Raw genomic sequence first — 19,201 nt, forward strand, 5'->3', positions numbered from 1 at the left:
CACACACACACACACACACACACACACACACACACACACACACACACTGTGGTTTGCTTGCAGCTCAGCACACACACACACCCTCTACTGTCCCATTATATAAGCTCCTCTTGTTCCTGTAGTTCAGCTCAGAAAGCCAGGCCCTCCCTTGACCACTGCAGACTGGCTACAGGGTGCCCTTTCTCTCCCAGCCAATAAATTGATAACAATAATAACATCATCATTATTATTATCAGTTATTTATTGAAACAGGCACTGTACTAAAAACTATGTTTTCTCAATTGAGGAAACACTCAGAGGCTCAGATAGGTTGAATGACTCAAAGGCATTTCAGCTCAAGGCAGCTGAAAAATTAAAGTGCATCCAATCACCCGGGACCTTGTCAAGGTCAGATTCAGATGCACTTTGAGAAGTTCCCAGGTGAAGTCCGGCAGGTCTACAGGCCATACTTTGGGTAGCATGTCCTAGCGGACGGCCTATTTGCTGCACTCCTCCCCCCTCCAGTCCCCAACCCCAAGGCTCCTCCCATTGTGCCCGCCCCCACACTCTGTGGCTCTAGCCCAGCCCAGTGCCCCCTTTGGAGTCCCCTCTGCGCTTGGACAAAGGCCTCTCTCTGGCACACCAGGTCAGACCTGCTGGGGCTTGCTGGGACAGACCAACCTTTTCAGGTTCCTGTCACGTGGCCCTGTTAATTAGCAAGGAAGCCATTTGTGGGTTACATTCACCTGGGGCCCCCTGCTGCGTCCCTGAATGGCTGGGCTTCCCCTAGTGGCCAAGGATCAGGTAACCCACTTCAGTGGAGTGGAGGTGAGGGTCTGTTTTTGGGTTCTGGGTTACACTGGTCAAGGTAGCAAACTCTCCCAAGCTAGAACACCACCGCTTTTAAGCACCTGGAATTTGATGAGACCTGTGGCCAGTGCTCCTGGGGCCATTTGGGGGGGGGGTCCTGGCAATTTGGGACCCCACACCGTTACCCCAGCCTTCCTCTCACCTCTGCTAGCCTTTTTGTCTCCCTTGATTTTGGGAGGCTTCTCCCAAAATGATCCCCATTTGATGGGTGGGGAAACCCAGCCTGAGGTGCTACATGGAGGAGCTGGGCTGTGACCCCAGATCTGATTCCAAGATGCATTTGTCTCCTCTAGACCTCACCAACTTTCCAGTCTCACTCTGGAAGAACAGGAGACCAAGGAAAGAGATGCTGAATCCCTGTGTGATTTCCTTGCTGTCCTGGCTGTGACCAGAGGGAATTGGATTCTAGAGTCAGGTTGCCTGGGCTTGAATCCTGGCCCCTTTTACTCACCAGCTGTGGGACCTTGGGCAGGGGACTTAACCTCTCTGAGCCTCAGTTTCCTCATCTGCCAAATGAGGATAATAAGTGTACCTCCCGCGCAGGTTTTTTTTAAAACAATTTTATTTATTTATTTATTGGCTGTGTTAGGTCTTCGTTGTGGTGCGCGGGCTTCTCATTGTGGTGGCTTGTTGCAGAGCACGGGCTCTAGAGCACGTGGGCTTCAGTAGATGCGGCGCATGGGCTCAGTGGTTGTGACTTGTGGGCTCTAGAGCACAGGCTCAGTAGTTGTGGCTCATGGGCTTAGTTGCTCCGTGGCATGTGGGATCTTCCGGGACCAGGGCTCGAACCCGTGTCCCCTGCATTGGCAGGCGGACTCCGAATCACTGCGCCACCAGGGAAGCCCTGCACAGGTTTGTGAAGGGGGATGTAAAGAGCACTTAGAATGGTGCCCAGCTCGTAATATGGCATATCAGGTGTCAGAAAGTTACATTTTTATCATTCATTTCCTCTCTAGTTTGGACCTGTCTAGGATCTGGGGAAAGAGCTCAATAACTGTCTCAGAGCTCAGCCTCCATGGAGATCCATGGGCAGCTTTTGGGCTGGGGGAAGAAGAGCATTTTATCAGGCTTTCAACCCTGACCTTTGTAAGTAAGCGAATGCCAAAGGCCCAATGAGAGTTTCCTTCTTTTGGGGAGAAGGAGAAAGGAAGGGCTGGAAGTGAGGCAGCCACTTGTGCCCAGCCCTCAGCTCCCCTAAAGCTGGCTGTTCCCCCCTCCACTTAACAGACACACAGACACACACACACGCACATGCACACGCACACGCACACGCCCTGCCCCACACTGAGAGAACCAGGTCAGCCTGTTCGGGGAGAGGCAGCAAGCCATGCGCCATGTGTAAGGCACCCCATTATTTGTGCCTGGAGCCCAGCACTGCAAGTTGGGGACCTCGTTTGAGCCCTGGCACCACCACCACTGCTCTGAGACCTTGGACCAGCCCCATCTGTTCTGGGCCTCAGTCTCCCCATCAGCAAAGAGGGCAGCCCCAAGCATCCAGACTCAGAGCTCTCCCTGACAAGAGGGCAAAGGGCCACCCACCTCCCAGTGACTTCCCCACCATGGGTAGGGTTGTCCAGCCTCCTGTCTGTCTCTGGCTTCATCTCCTCACTGTCCATTCCTTCTTCAAGAGGCCCTCCTTATTTTTTTCTTTTTTTTTTTTTTTTTGAGGTATGCGGCCCCTCACTGTTGTGGCCTCTCCCGTTGCGGAGCGCAGGCTCAGCGGCCATGGCTCACGGGCCCAGCCACTCCGTGGCATGCGGCATGTGGGATCCTCCCGGACCGGGGCACGAACCCGTGTCCCCTGCATCGGCAGGCAGACTCTCAACCACTGCGCCACCAGCAGCAGCAGTGGAAGCCCAAGAGGCCCTCCTTTAATCTCTTCAATTGAGGAGGGGGCTGCTTCCCAGGAAGGCCCATTCTGGTATCCCTGACACTGATCCTAGCAGCATTCATTTACTTCCACAGGAAAATCCCCAAGGTTGGACTCTATTGTCTTTCTGTTTAGTTTTGGACCTTGACCGTGAGGCTCAGAAAGCCCCAGCCCTGACCTTGAACTCTTGGGGGACCCCGCTTATGGTAGTGGCCACACTTGACTCACCTGCTGGTGTGCCTTGACCAACTGGGAACTGAGCCCAGGTATGAGGGGCCCAGGGAAAGTCTGTCAGGTTCTAGACACACCTCTTTTTTTTTTTTCTTGAAATAACATACATTTATTATCTTACGGTTCTGTAGGTCAGAAGTCTGACACTGATCTCACTGGGCTAAAATGAAAGTGTCAGCAACACTGTGTTATTTTCTGGAGGTTCTAGGGAAGAATGTTTTCTCACCTTTTCCAGCTTCTAGAGGCTGCCTGCACTCCCTGGCTCGTGGCCCCTTCCATCTTCAAACACGGCAGTGGCCAGCCAAGTCTTTCTCACATCACACCACTTTGACTCTGCTTCTCTCATCACATTTCCTTCCCCGACTCCCAGCCACACCTCTTAGAATGGGGAAATCAAATTGCATTTCCAAGAGGTGCCCCCTTGGGAGGGAGCCACGCAGGCCTTCCACTTCTGTCTACCACAGCTGCTCGCCTTCCATAGGTATTCCAGAGAATAATCGTATTCTTAGAAAGGGCTCCCCTGCTCAAAACAACCACAAACCAACTGAGACAACAGTGGCTCAGAATCAGGGCTGAGTCGTGGAATCTGTGAGGTGTGTAGAGTGGGAGCATGTGGGGGTCAGATGGCCCCAGCTCAGATCTGGCTCTGCCCTAACCCGTGTGGGCCTTGGGCAAGCTGCTTCACCTCCCACCCCTCCCCAGCACTGCCTCTTGGCTACAGCCAAGCCTCCCATACCCTCCAATAGCACCCCTGGCCCTCACACCCCCATCCTCCCATCCACATCCTATAAATGGCGGGATCAGGATTCCCCACTTTGGAGCAGTGTGTACAGTATAGTGGTTCAGAGGTCAGCCCTGGAGCAGAGACCCCAGCTTCACCACTTACTCTGAGGCTTTGGGCAAGTTATTAGATCTCTCTCTGTGCCTCAGTTTTCTCATCTGTAAAACAGGGATGGTGATCATACCAATTGCAAGGGGATGTTTTGAGAATTAGATGAATTAATAAGGTATAAGATGCTTAGAAGGGTGCCTGGCCCATTACAAGTGTTCAATAAATTCTACCTAGTCTTATATTATTACTGCTATTATAGTGATCAACCTGCCAGATTGCTTGCTTCTAAAACTCCTAGGCACACAATAAGAGGAACTATTCATATTGTGGTAACTCAGCTGCAGAAAGGATGCTCCCTGGACCCCAACACTGGTGCAGAGATTAAATAAAATAATGAGAGAGGTCTGCTTGGAAGCGTGCCTGTGTTAGTCCCCACCCCACCCCCAATATAACGTCTTGGTGATCAAAACAGCACTATCTAGAGAATGTCCCAGGAAATCCTGTTGTCAACACAAGACGCTTAGAAGCCAGTGAGAATTGGGTGGGTTTTAGTGGTAGCTGTTGGGGGTGTCCTGTTATTTCTACTTTTCTTGTTTCTGATTGTGCCAAATCTGCACTCTTACAACCCCCCTCTCCCTCCCCACCCACCCTCTGGCATCTTGGTCTCCAGCCTTAGGCATGGAGCCTGGCAGCCACCACTGGGGAATCATGTTTGCCCAGAGTGTACGGGACGGGACGGGGCAGCGCTGGGAACTAGAATTTCTGGAGACATGGGGAAAACTCGCCATTTTGGCCCCTTTGAGAGGTAGAGAATCTGGAATGTGCCAGCCGACTCTCCACCACGTAGGGCATCACATAAAGGACTCTGTGTCCCATTTCTGGGGTGCTCCCCAGAGCCTCCATGTCACAGTCAAGGCCCTCTATGTGGGAATCTTTAAACTCTTGCACTTTTCTCCTAAAGTCATGTGCAAGAGGCAAAGTAACCACCATTCATCCAATGTTCCAGTTAGTAGGATTCTGGTTAGTTGGAATTTTGACCTTTCTCCTCTTTCCCCTCTGGGGAAAGTCCCTTGCTATAGAGTCCTTTGCTATAGAGGAAAAGGAAAGTCCCTTGCTATAGAGGAAGAGAAAGTCCCTTGGCCCCAGTAAATGGAGAAAGCCCTCCTTGCTCATGGCCCATGTAGTAGGAGGTCCACAGTGACCCCTGCCTCTCAGAGGTGACAGTGTGTGAAATTCTCATCAATGTGTCTTAAGAGTTATGAGGGAGATTGGTTGAGAAAATGTTCTACAATAGTTCCCACTATTGTAGAAACAGCCCAGAGCACAGGTCCAGCAACTAGAGGAAGAGAAAGGTCCTGTATTGTCTTCCTACAGAGGACGGGACCACATTTGCTGGCACTGTCATTGTTCCCGTTGTACAGATGGGAAAACTGAGGCCCAGAGAGGTTAAGCCACATGGTGAGTCAGTGGCAGAGCTGGGATTTGTACTAAGTCAGGTGGACCCTACTGTCCTATTTCTGCTCTGTCCTCAAGGGCGCATCAGATGGAGCCATGCCTCCAACCATTGATGGTTTGGGAGCTAAAGAAATCTTGGGTTAGAGGAGTCCAGAAGGTGGGTGCTGGGCCACTGGGTGGCCTAATCTGCTCTGCTTGTTCCAGATTAGAAATTCAAACACTCAAGCGAAAAGCCAGCTTGTTTTCCTCCCTCTCTCAGAGATAAGCTTTAGCTGGGGCCTTGATCAAGCTCTCAGGGCCCCAAAAGGAGGGACTTGTTGTGGGAGTGAAGGCTCAGGACCTGTATGGGGTGGATGAGGAGAGAGGACTGCTGGTGGCTGAAAGCTTCAGGAGACCCCAAGAAACCGCCCCTGGAGTCCCTCCCAATCCTGCTTCACTTGGTCCCAAAAGCACACGCCCCACCCGTAGGATCTTGTTATGTAAGAGGTGCTGGGCTGGGTCCAGCAGGGGCCACTGCGGGGCCTGATTAAACTCAGTTTTCCTGATTAAACTCCATTGGCCCCTGTGCCTTTGATCTCCAGCTCATGGTCTCCCCTCACTTGTCTCCTCTAGATGGGATCTATTTTGGAGACAACCGAGTTGACACAGTGAGTGAGTCGGGAACCGCCACACTGAAAGCTCGGCCAAGAGTCCGGCCCCTGCTGACCTTTCTTCCACTGGTGAGTACTGTTCTGCCCTGAGGTCTGTGGGTCTGCTGTGGATGGGCCACCTTGGCTGCCATAGAGGAGGGAGCCCCACCTGCCCTGGCCCGAGTGGTCATCAGCCTCACCCTCTGTCCATCCCCTTCCGTCCTGATGCCAACCCAGGGTGGCTACTGGGAGGAGGCATGGCTCATGGCAGAAAGGCTGGGATTAGGGGTGTCAGCTCCTCCGAGTCGAAACCTAAGGAGAGGTTATGGGGAAGTTGCATGCAGAGGCAATGCAGCAGTGGGTACTTCCAGCTCAGCAGGATTCATATTCCACAATCACCGATGGCTGACTGCTCTGTGCCACGCCCTGCATTGGATTCTGGGATTCAGAGATGATTGAGCCAGCATTGCTCAAGGAACTTCCTGCCCAGTGCAGGGGATGAATCAGTAAACAGACTATTAGAATATAGGCCAGAGCAGGAGTGGCCAATCCAGCTACAGGGTGGTGATCAAGGAAAGCTTCCTGGAAGAGGTGGCACCTGAACTGTCTCAAAGGTCAAATAGCAGTGACCCTTGGGAGAAGGGCATTTGGGACCGATTTGTTTGTGGATCTGAAACTGCCAGAAACCAAAAACTCCCTTCTGGAGCCTGTGGTTGGGCTTTTGTTCTCTAAAGGGAAAGACACTCAAAACAACTGCTCTGTGACTGGGTTTTCAGGCACAGCCTAGACCAGCGCCATCCAATAGAAGTATAATGTGAGCCTCATGTGTAATTTTATAAGTTCTAGTAGCTACATGGAAAAGAAATAGGTAAAATTAGTCCAAAGATGATCATTTCAACATTTAATCAATGTAGAAAATACTACTGAGGTAGTTTACATTCTTTCTTTCATACTAAGTCTTCAAAATCTGGTGTGCCACATTCAGAGCACACATCTGACTTCTGACTAGCAACATTTCAAGGGCTCAATAGCCACTTGTGGCCAGTGGCTACCGTATGCGACAGCCCAGATTTAGAGCCTAAACTGTCAGCCTCATAAATTCCAGGTTCACTACTGTCTGTGAGACCTGGGTCCCGGTTGAGACAATACAGTCACTGGGGTCACAGCATCCCATACCTCAACTGACAAGGCACCTAATCCTGGCCTGAGTTCTCAGGGGCCTGTTAGACCTCATGGCACCCCATGCCTCAGTCTGGGGCACCCACAAGTTCTGTCCAGCACAACCATCTCCCTTGCACCATCACCGATTTTTTCTGGGTTGTCCAAGCTCACCAACCAGACCGCGAGATTCTTTGTGAGAGGGACTGAGACTTACAGTCTCCTTGCTGCGACGCCAAGGCCTGTATGTGGAGGGCTGAGCGCACAGACCTCTGGGAATACAACTTTAAGGAATTTATTTTCTGCTTACAAAAGCAATTCACGGACATCACAGACGAACAGAGAGAGTGCACCACCACCACCAAAAAGGTATAAAGCAAATGAGTCCACCCCTAACTTTGTTTCCAGAGATGCATAAAACTGTTACAGGGTTATCGCACCCATACATGCAGATGAAATAATTTTGAGATTTTCCATCGCTGGAAGTGAATTCGATTCTCCCCCTTCACCTACTCCCAGCACACATACTCAGAATTACAGTGGTGGGCGCCCAGGGCTGACGCACCAGCGCCTGTTCTGGTTGTTAAAATATTTAAATAAATGGCTGTTTCCCCTTGAGTGGCTCCTGCTGTCCTGGCTCCTCCCTCAGATCTGCACCAGCAAGTAAAGGGTTAATGCAGCGCAGCTGAGTTTCTTCTGATGGGCCGGCATCCTGTATCCCTGCTCCCACCCACCCACCCACTTTGGGCCCCTTCAGTGATCAGTGCAGGTCCCTGCCTTTCTGCTCTCCTCCTTTCTGGCTTGGGTCCTCTGGTTTGGATCTGGTCTGGGCCAAGCCGAGCATGACTGGGGGTGCTGCACAGGGTTAGGGACTGCTGGCTGGTACTGGCTTGGGAGCAGTCCTTCCGGGCAAGCCTCAGACCCAGTCCCAGGAGATGGGGCTTCTCGCCACCAAACTCACGGCCCCTCACTGGTGAAGGCGAGGGAATGAATACACTGTGAACCCACAACTGAAAGGGGCCTCGTCGGGTCCACACCAGCCTCACTTTACATTGGCAGGAACTGAACCCAGAAAGGGAAGGTCATTCCATGCCGTCGGTGCCGGCTGGGTGGCTTGTGTGGTCCTAGCCAGTGGCAGGGCCCTGAGATCGTGGCTGACACGTGGGGGACACTTACTGTCCGTCAGGCACCATCCCAAGTGCCTCGCATGTGTTAACAGAGTCATTGGAGCCACCCTCTTGGGAAGATGCTGCTGTGAATCCCCATTTTACAGGTAGAGAAACTGAAGCACAGGATGGGGCAGTAACTTGCTTAAGGACAGGCAGCTCATAAGTGGCAGAGCTGGGATTTGTAGCCAGGCTCCAGGCTCCGAGTTCTATTCAGGCCGTCCTATCTTCCCCTCCACCCACGGCCTAGAAGCTTTTCTTCTTCCCTCCCAGCACCAGCCCGCAGCACCGCCTGCATCTCCCGTGTCTGCCTCTCTGAACCCCTGCCTGGCAGCCAGGGCTTTCTGGGCACCAGGGCTTTTGCCTCTGTGGGGTCATAGACCCCTATGAGACATGATGAGGCTGTGAGCCACGTGCATGATGAGGCTGTGAGCCACGTGCATGATGAGGCTGTGAGCCACGTGCATGATGAGGCTGTGAGCCACGTGCATGATGAGGCTGTGAGCCACATGCACGTAATTTCGCTTACAACCCCAACAGAGGGATCTCAGGCCCCTGGAAGCCCACCTATGATGCATCTTAAGATTAGGAACCCTGGGCATGGTGGCCCGTATCCCGGGGACATGTTTTACTCCTGACTCAGGTCGTAAGATACAAAGCAGCCCCAATATCCTTCATCACCGGCTCCTGGGTTGAGGGGAGTCCGACTCCTCTCCCTTAGGCTCTGGGCTGGATCCTCTGCTTTTTTCTAGCTGGGGCAGGAGGCCGGGAGAATGAGAGGCAGGAGGACAGAACTGTGGGTTCACACGTAGACACACGTGCGCACACCCTGGCCCCCAGCCCCACCGAGTTGGGGCAGGGGTGGGGAGCTGGGTCGAGGCCAAGCCCTGCCTGACACTGTCCTAAGCAGCTGGGCCTTGCCCCTCCCTCTCCTCCCTTCCCACACTCAGGGGGCACCTCCCAGGCCAGGCCACCCTGGGGCAGGGGAGGCTCAAGGCGGCGATGCCCATGACAGGCCCATGTTCTTCCTTGAGCGCCGTCCGGGTCGGACCATCTTCTGGGAGCACTGTCGCTGTCAGTACCTCTCAGGAGCCCGCAGAGGGACTGGTGCGAGAGGGGAGGGCAAGATGAGGCGGAGAAGGGCCACAGCAGGTGCTACTGGCCCCTTCCTGGAGCTTCCTTGCCCTGTTTGAGGTGAAAGTGCAGAGAACAAAGAAATACTTTTTCAGGCAGCCAGCAGCCGGAGGCCAATCATGAAGAGGACCTTGGGATCCCTCAGTGAGTGGGATGGGATCTGCATTGATCCTCAGGTAACTGGCACCAGTGCCCGCTCTGCCACTGGGCTGCAGGGTGGCTGAGGGCCAGGCCCTTCCTCTCCCAGGGCCGCTGGCTCCTCACCCACCAGCGGGGGTTATACTGGATGGTCCACTAGGGTCTCCTCAGCTGTGATTTTCTGTGTTAAAATAACTTGCTAACAGAGGGGCAGGAGGTGGGGTCAGCTCCCTGGAGCCCCCCAGAGACTCCAGGCCCTCTGAAAAGGACATGCTTCAGTCACCAGGGCCACCCCACTTCCTGCTCTGCAAGCTCTGAGGAACTGGATTAGAATTGCAAACTTCAGAGCTGGGGTAGGGGCGGACCTTAGTGTTCATCAGGATGAGAAAACTGAGGCCCAGGGAGGGGACGGTCCTGCCCAGGCCACACAGATCAAAGGAGGTGGAGACAGGACCCAAGCCCAGGTCTCCTCCTCTCAATCCAGTCCTGTCTCCACCACGTGGGCCTGGGCTGAGTCGGGGAAGGATCCTTTCTCCCCACTTCCTTCTACCTCCAAGGGGGAGCCCGGCCCAGAGCTCAAGCCAGAGCCTGTCCCTAGCTTTTGAGAGCTGATCTGGTGGAACAACTGGTGGAAGGAAGGTCATACTTTTCTCTGGGGCTGCCTCTTGCCCTACCCTAGTCTGAGCCCAGCCATCTCCAGGGCGATGCATATGAGGAATTAAAAATTAAATGCCAACGTGGCAAATATGGGGAAACTGGCTGGACAGGTCCCCTGGGCTGCTGCAGGCGGTGAGAGCTCCCTGGGTCACCCCACCCTCTGAGTCAGGCAGGCCTGGCAGTGCCTGGGGAGGTGTCAGCCTGGGTTCCGGGCAGGAAGCCTGACTGTCTGGACCCTGCCCTCCTTGAAACGCAAAGATGCAGCCCAAGTCAGCCGGATTTCTCCTTCCCACTTTTCCACCCCATCCCCCGCCGTGGGAGCTCATCTCTGAACTCAAGGCCCAGGCTCCCTTTGGGGTTGGGGTTTGAGCTCCTTAGGGTGAGCTGGGAAGGGCAGTCCTTATTGGCTTTCGAGTGATTCGCGTGGCTGACGTTAGCTGGGAGGGCTCTCAGGTGGGGGAAGCTCCATGCGTTCCTGGGGGGTGGGTGTCAGAAGCTTGCAGCCAGTGTATGGATGGAGCACCCTCTCCCCACCGTAGCCACCCCCACCTCTGCCCACCTGGCTCCTCCTCCATGGTGGAGGTCTCAGCCTGAACCTCCAAAGCTCCACCCACACCCTTATCCTTATCCACACATGGCCACCCCTTGGGCTCAGGGATGTGCACCCCCAGCTTGGGCTGCCCTCAGGACTGACTGGGAAAGAAGCTCTAGAAATGGGCTCAGGGCCATTTAAATGGGGGATTCTAGGGACCTTGGTGCCTGGAGCAGGGTCAAGAACGGGGTGTTGTGGGCTCTTAGGGCATGTCCCTTTGATCCCATGGACTCCTTGCCCTAAAGGGAACCAGAGCAGGGCCCTCTGTAGCTCAGAGTCCAGGGCAGGACCCTGAAACGAGGTCTAAGAGCAATTCTGGGATGGCAGGCTGGTCCAGAGGAAGATGGCCTTGTTGGTGGAATTCTCTGTTCCCCAGGAAGGGGGTATGAGCTGTGGCAGAGGGTGGAGGGCAGGGCGGGGAAGTAATGGGGCTTTTTGTTGTTTTTTTTTTTGCGGTATGCAGGCCTCTTACTGTTGTGCCCTCTCCCGTTGCGGAGCACAGGCTCCGGACGCGCAGGCTCAGCGGCCATGGCTCACGGGCCCAGCCGCTCCGCGGCATGTGGGATCTTCCCGGACCAGGGCGCGAACCTGTGTCCCCTGCATCGGCAGGCGGCCTCTCAACCACTGCGCCACCAGGGAAGCCCTGGAGCTCTTCTTTTTTAATGCTCACTGGTTCCCAGCTTCAGAGAAGCTGCTGTGTGGGGGTCACACTCTGTACCCTCACGCTGCCCCGCAAAGCCAGGAAACAACTAACCGGCTGGGCTTCACCCCGCTGGGGACACTGGGTGCCTGGAGGGGTTTCCTGTGGCTCTCACTCTGGGGGCCTGTCCCCCTGCTCCCCCAGCCTACAGCAGTGTCCCCAGCCGTGCCTGGCTCTGACTCTGACTCAGGGTCATCTCCCTCACCCCCTGCAGCTCCACACCTCACCCTGAGGTGCCCCAGCCAGGCTACTGGAGGAATCTGGTGAGGAAGTTTGCATTCCACAATGTGTCAGTAAGGCACCCAGCTGGCCTGTGTCCAAGGCAACCGTGTGTGGCCCATTGGCCAAGCTCCTGGTGACCCACCCTTGGGGGTTGCCTGGGTTCTGAAGAATCCCAGGCATGAGCATGTGTGTGTCCCAGTCCAGGGAGGCCAAGGGGGGCAGGGCTGGGCCCATCGGTGGGGTAAGGCTGTCCCCTGAGCCCTTGGTGGTGCAGCAGGGGGCTAGCAATGGGCTCTGACCCCCTGTAACATTAAGGGGGAGACAACCTCATCCTGAATAGTGAATGCTTTCCTCCCTTCCTCTTTCCTTCCTCCTTCTCTTCAACTCTGAAATGTCTGTGGTTGAAAGGGCAGTAGGAGGTTCCCGGCTACCTGACCCTGACTACGGGGAAGCACCCATGTATCTCTTCAGGTCCAGCTGGGCAGACACGTCCCGGGAGCTGTGCCCAGGCAGAGTGTCCATGGACTCAGGCCACTGCTCACCTACTGAGCTTTGTTAGGGCCTGAGGGCCAGGAGCCCGGGGAAATGTCCTTCCTTGAGTGCTTCTCTGCAGGATCTATTTAGGTGTGGGGTATCACAACAAACCTAAGGGAGGTGGGATCAACCCCATCTTACAGATGAGAAAACTGAGCCTCAAAAGGCGAGAGGGGGGCACACTTCCTGACCACTGACCTTGTGTCCGATTCTGTCTTTGAGATGATGGAGTTAAATTAAGATTGACCATCTGGGGACTTCCCTGGCTGTCCAGTGGTTAAAACTGTACATTTCCAGTGCAGGTTTGATCCCCGGTGTGGGAACTAAGATCCCACGTGCCATGCGGTGTGGTAAAAAAAAAAAAAAAAAAAAAATTGCCAATTTGGTCTGCCTGCCTATAAAATCCATGCTCTTTCTTCTTGATTACAAGAATTAAAAAAAAACCAAAAAACTACGTACTGTGTGCTTTTTTAAATTATGAAGGAAACAGAAATTCATTGTTAAGAACTGAACATAGAGACAAGTATAAGGAAGAAAATATATATAAATATTCTTGGAACGGCACTTCTGCCCCCAGCCTCCCTGCCAGCTAATCATTGCTGGGTGACTTTTCAATATATGAGGCTGTGAGGGATTTTAAAGGGCTGCTTGACTGAGCTGGGGAGCTGGTTTGCACCCCTCTGTGAGGTGACCAGTGATCTTAGCTTCTGGGTGTTGTCTGGGTGTGGGGACACAGAAGGCCTGAGGCCCAGTTCCATGGGGAATGCCCCATCTGGCAGGGCCAGGGCTGGACTCTACCCCAGGCACTGAGCAAGGGCTGCTCTGTGGCAGCAGTGCCGGGAGTGGCCGTGGCTTCAGTAGTTATGGTGTGCGGGCTCAGTAGTTTTGGCCTGTGGGCTCTAGAGCTCAGGCTCAGTAGTTGTGGCGCACGGGCTTAGTTGCTCTGCGGCATGTGGGATCTTCCCGGGCCAGGGCTCGAACCCGTGTCCCCTGCATTGGCAGGTGGATTCTTAACCACTGCGACACCAGGGAAGTCCCCAAAATTCTTTAAGAACAAGAAGATGGGTTGTTTGTTGCCCTCAAATGGCCAGAGAGTAATTCTGAGATTGCCCTTGGTAACCCAGGGTCTTGTGGATATTTCTGAAACATCTACCTTGAATCCCCCTTCTTATATATTAAACCATTAAGTCTAGAGAGTTGGCACCATCAGCCCATCAGCGAGTAACAACTTGGCTTACTATGTGTCCCGCTTTGGGGGATTCGTGTAAAACATGTCCCTGGGCTCCAAGGAGCAACCACATCTTATTGGAGGAACTGGGGTAATATCTAGAGAGCAAACAGAAGTCCTCCCTATGGGGCTTGGCTGTGGGCTGCTCTGAACAGGGTAGGTCAGTGTGGGCTGGTGCAGACAAGGGATGGCTCCTTAGGAATAACAACAAGAGCTAACATTTATTGGGCTTTCACTACATGCCAGGAGCTAAGTGCTTTTTGTGTATTGCATCACTTAATCCTCACAGCTTCCCTAGAATAGGTAAATTCTATTTTCATCACAGTTGCATAGTCAGGGAACCTGAGAGTTTACGTCACTGGCACAGTCATACAGCTAGTAGGTGGCAGAGCCGGAATTCAAATCCAGACAGTCTGGCTTCAGAGCTTCCCCTTCCCTGCTACCATCTTTCTAGAGGGGCTCAGCTAATCCTTGCAGGATGAGAGACTTAGACTTTAAAGAAGCAAAATACCCAGGGGTGGGAGCTCCACAGACCTGGGTTTGACAGCACTGGTCATATGACTATAGATAACTTACCAAGCATTTCTGAGCCTCCGCGGTCTCTGACAAATGGGGATAGCTTCTTCACAGAGTGGTGTGACGGCGATCATATGTTTAGAGCACAGAGCAGTGGGTGGTATTGTTAGAAATGGAGGGTGGGAAGAGGAGCACAGCCTGACCAACACCCAGCGTCAGGGATGAACGTGAACCAGATGTGTGGGTTGGAAGGATCCTGGGGAGGGAGTTGGTCCAGCTAGAATGCAGGATGGCTGTAACAGGTGAGTGGAAATAAACGTTGGCTGGGAAGGATGAGGCCAGGGTGTTGAGGACCTTGAAAGTGACCATAAAATGCTCCACAGCTCCTCCAAAGGACAGGTGTGTGGACGTTGTTGACATATGGAAATGTGTGTTTGGGGAAAAAAAAAAAGAATGTAAAATAGTATGTACAAACCGACAGCTGTATAAACACATTATGGTCTCCACCTTCCACAGCTCCAGTTCACCACTTTTTACTTAGGTACTTTTCTGTAAATACCTAATGAAAGCTAAGCGTGAACAGGAGGCCAGGCCTGAGGGGTTTGGCTTTTTATCTTGTGGCCATCCCTGGGGAGTCACGCAGAATCTTTTTGTTTGTTCTGTTCTAACTGAGATACAATTTATATACAGTTGATTCTCATTATTTGCGGATTCTGTATCTGCAAATTCGCCTACTTGCTAAAATTTATTTGTAACCCCCCACATCAGTACTCGAGATGCTCTGGACATACGCAGAGTAGTGAAAAATTTGAGCCACCTGATGCCCACGGGCCCTGCCGAGGTCGAACAAGACACTTTGCTTTCTTGTTTCAGCCCTCATGCGGTAAATAAGCATCCTTTTCTATTTAGTGCCATGTTCTTTCATATTTCTTTGCTTTTTGTTGGTGATTTTGCTATTTAAAATGGTCCCCAAGCATAGGGCTGATGTGCCGTCTGACATCCCTACATGCGAGGAGGCTAGGTGAGGTGCCTTAACAGAGAAAATACGTGCGTTAGGTAAGCTCCGAAGGTGTGGGTTATGGTGCTGTTGGCCATGGGTTCAGTGTCAGTGAGTCAACAATAGATATTAAATAAGGTCTCTTTAAACAGAAACATGCATAAAACAAAGTTATGTATTGATCAGCTGATGAAGGTGCCTTGACTAAGGTTTACAGGAACCTAACCCTCGGGCATTTCCCTCGGGCATTTTGATCCAGTTTTTGCTAATTGAGTGTTCGCGGCAACTTTATAGACCCTAACTACCGCGAATAACAAGACTCGACTATATCATAAAATTCACCCTTTTAAATGAGCCCTTTTATATTTTAGTATACTCACAAGGTTGTGCAACCATCACTGTGGATTTTCCAGCAATAAAATGGCCTCACGAGTAGCGATTTAAGAACCATATGTCTTTCCCTGTCCCCTAACTGTTCTGCTCTCTTTCAGGATGCCCAGGAGAACCATGGACTGGCTGTGCCCACCCCCTCTGTCCCAGACAACTTTGCAGACCAACAAATGACAGGTAAGAGGACCCTAAGCTTGGGGCTTGTCCATCTTTCTTTTTTTCCTCCTTAAGCGCAAGCATCTGGTCCCCCCTCCCCAGCTGGTGAGAAAGCTGGAGTCCCCGGGCCTCTTGGCTGCTGGCTGTTGTGGGTGGGAGATGAGGAGAGCCACGGTTGGCTAAGGCCCAGTGGGGGAAGGATGGTGAGGGCCGAGGCCAGAGCAGGAACAAGTTCAGCGTGAGTGGTAGAGAGAACCCCGGAGTCAGGCAGACCTGGCTTCGAGTCCCAGCTCCCCTGCATACTAGCTTCGCTCCCTGGGGCAAATCACTTAACCCCTTGCACCTCCGTATCTTCCAATGAGCCACGGGCAAGACAATTCCAGTTCTGGAAGAGTAAACTAAGTACTGGATGGGATGCAAGTCACTTCTTGTCATACCCTGCTCAAAACCCTCCAGTGACTTCCCTTGTCACCCAGTGGAAGGGTTCTTGCCAGGACCGCCAGAATCTGGCCCTACCTGGCCTCATCTCCTGCTGGCTTTCCCGTCTCATGCTGCTCCGCCATCCCGGTCTCCTTGCTGCTCCTTCAATATCCAGGCACATTTCCACCCTCAGGTCTTTGCGCTGCAGTTCCCACTGCCCTGACAGTTCTTCGCCTGCACGTGTGCACAGCTCTCGCCTCCCTCTTTCCCTCTTTTCCTCTTTGCTCCAGTGTCACCTTCTCAGCCAGGTCTTCCCTGACCACCCTAGTCACATTGCACCCCTACCACCCCTCCTGGGTTTCCCCCATATTACTCATCACCTAATGTGGTAGTAATTTACTAATATATTATGTTTATTGCCTGTCCCATTGCCCCATTAAAACACAAGCTCCACGAGAGCCAGTATTTTGACTATTTTTTGGTTTGTCTTTTACTCAATGTGCTCAATGGGTGCTCAATGGGTGTTGGTTTTCCCCCTCCCTACTCTCTGTCTGGCTTTTGTTTTGAAGTCAGACAGCTGGGAGGAGCCCTTCAGAGCTGCACATTCCCAGGTTTGTTTCTCTCTGCCCTAGAAATTGAGAGGAGGAGAGGTGAAGGACAGGTACCCCTCAGAGAGAAGTAATCAGGGCATCCTGGTGGCCTGCAGACAATAGGGAGGGGGCAGGGGCTGGGGCCAAGAAGGGAGGGATGTGAGCCGCTGGGGCCAGGGGGGCTCAGCATCTCTCTGGTGCCTCGATCGTCCAGGTCACCTCATTTCCACAGACCCCCATCCATCCTGCAGTCCAGAATCTGTTCCAGAAGTTCTCTGTGAGGTGGAAAGCTGGGTTCTTGGTAGATTCAGGATCTTTAGAAAGCAGGAGGTGCTCATGCAAATTTCTCCCTCCCAAACTTTCACCCAGACTTCCTTACTGAGGTCTCCAGGCCCCCACCCCCATCCATGACTTCCTATCTCTGCCACCTTCCCTGTCTGTCTTACGGCTGAATGAAAAGGTAAGCACAGGTGGTAGTAGTCAAAGCAATTACCATTTGTTAAGCACCTACTATGGGCCTAGCACCTGATAAGCTCTTGCCATGCATTTACATGAATTCTCTTGCTTAATCCTCACAACAGCTTTATGAGGTAAGTGCTGACATTGTTCCCATTTTTCAGATGATGAAACTGAGGCTCAGCAAGGTTAATGAGTGTGTCTCAGGTTACACATTTAGTAAGTGGAAGAGCCAGGATTTGAACCCTGGCCTTTCTGGCTTTGTACCAGCCAAGGCACCTGTAAGAAACACTTGGTGCCCTTGAAGGGCCTAACTGAAGAGAGTTTAGTAAAGGGATTATATACAGGACTGTGAGTGGGGGCAGAGAAGGGTGAGCCTCGGGAGCCTATGGAGAAGATTTAGCACAGGCTCCAGAGGCTGTGCCAGGGACAGGCAGGGGCCCCTCCCCAGAAAGAAGAGGGTCACTCCCAGGAGAGCTCAGGAGACTCGAGGCATGGCTGCTCCTCACGTGCTGTTCAAAAGGAAAGACATGACACCGGCCAGCTACTCCCTCAGGAGCCCACCCCGCCCTGCCCTGGGCACTTGGAGATGGGCAAGCCCGGCTGCCTTCTCGCCCTTCTCATCTCTGCCTCTCCCTCCTTGCAGGCACCAGCAAGCTTATCAATGGCAACCTCCGATTATACAGCTCTGTGGGGGACCTGAGGCCTGGGCAGTATGGCCAAGACTTGCTCATCCCCCCGCCACCCCCGGGCCCAGCCCCGCCACCACCCTCAGACGCTCCGCAGCCTCAAGAGGAGCCCTCACCACCACCTCCACCTTCCACGGCTCCCCCGCCTCCCCCGCTGCTGCTGGAACCCCCGTCCCCGCCCAGCATGGCTCCACCTCTGCCCCCAGTAATGGGGGCCCTATCCACCGCACCCTGCCTTCCCTCCCCATCCACACCCACCCCTCCGGACTTCATTCCCCCTGCGCCCCCCCTACCCCTTTTGCCAGCCCCGGCTCCCCCAGCTCCAGTGTCTCCTCGTACACCGGGGACTCACCCCTTCCCCGCTGCGGGTGTCACCAAGTGGAAATCAGAGGTAGCGCTGAGTGACAGGCAGCCAGAGGTCCCCAGAGGCAGCCCCTCCGGGAGCCCTGCTGAGCCCAAGGGGAGCCTCCTGGGACCGGAGACCCACCTCACCTTCCCCAGCTCGCTCAAGGTGCCTCCCCCAACCCCAGTCAGGACTTCATCCATCTCCTCTCAGGAAGCACAAGGGGCTCTTCCTGAGGAAAGAGAGGCCACCAAGAAGGCCCCCAGTCGACTCCCACTGCCTCCCAGCTTTCACATCCGCCCCACGTCCCAGGTCTACCCCGACAGGGCCACTGAACCAGACCATCCTGAGGAGCCCAGGGCTACGGCACCAGCCAGTCCGAGGCCGGGCCAGTCCCAGGCCTGGACAAGTGAACAAGCCGAGACTCCACCTGCAGCCTCTCCCCTGCCCCCTCCTCCACTCCCACCCCCTCCCCCGGCCCCCCCCCTGCCCCCAGCTGCCCCTCCTTTGCCATCTGCTGAGAAGGCAGCCCCTCCCCCGGCTGGGGTTACGAAAAGACCCAAGTCCAGCTCTCCTGCTCCCAAACCCAAACTTGACCCCCCCAGCCCAGAGGACACAGCCTCTTCAGAGTCCGTGGACTGGTGGGATCCCAGCCAGATGGCAAAGCTGCGGAACGAGCTGTCAGCCTATCTCTGTGGCTCCAGGAGACAGGACCGGTTTGCCAGTCACAGACCAGGCCCAACTGCATCCTCTCAGGGAAAGGAGAGCCAGAAGGGCCCCAGCCTGCCAGAGAAGGAGGCGCCCCCAAGTGTTCCTGAGGAGAGTCCTTGCAGCCAGCCAGAGAGGAAGGCTGCCACCAGCCTGACCCTCCCTCCTTTGGACTACATCCCCCAAGACTCGCCAACTCCTAGCATCCGGCAGATCCGGAATAAGTTGGAGGCCCAGCTTTCCTCGTCAGCAGAGAAGGAAGCCAAGCCCAGCAGAGGGTCTCTGCCTCCCAAACCTCAGCTAAAAGGGGTAAGAATCTTTGAAAACAGGGCTGATAATGGCAAATTCTCCAAGCCCGCGGCCAAGAATCTGCCACCTCTATCCACCACCCCTCTGCCAACCACACCACTCCAGTCCAAGGCCACGCCTGGACCAGCCATACCACCCGGGGCCACACCTGAGCCAGCTACACCTGGACCAGCCACACCACCCAGGGCCACACCTGAGCCAGCCACACCTGGACCAGCCACACCACCCAAGG

At 53.9% G+C, this 19,201-nt stretch overlaps 1 protein-coding gene across 1 annotated transcript in view; it reads left to right on the forward strand.

Moving 5' to 3' along the window:
* CUNH6orf132 (chromosome unknown C6orf132 homolog) overlaps positions 1-19,201 on the forward strand; it is a 25,805-nt gene that overhangs the window by 4,221 nt on the left and 2,383 nt on the right. The window contains exons 2-4 of the mRNA XM_029241572.1: positions 5,850-5,956; positions 15,400-15,475; positions 17,567-19,201. The exon at positions 17,567-19,201 is cut by the window's right edge and continues 1,453 nt beyond it. Coding sequence (XP_029097405.1) covers positions 5,850-5,956; positions 15,400-15,475; positions 17,567-19,201 — 1,818 coding nt within the window. The remainder of the gene's footprint in view (positions 1-5,849; positions 5,957-15,399; positions 15,476-17,566) is intronic.

This window comes from Monodon monoceros, unplaced genomic scaffold (genome assembly GCF_005190385.1).
Source record: "Monodon monoceros isolate NGI ecotype Baffin Bay Population unplaced genomic scaffold, NGI_Narwhal_1 Super_Scaffold_3, whole genome shotgun sequence".
Lineage (NCBI taxonomy): Eukaryota > Metazoa > Chordata > Mammalia > Artiodactyla > Monodontidae > Monodon > Monodon monoceros.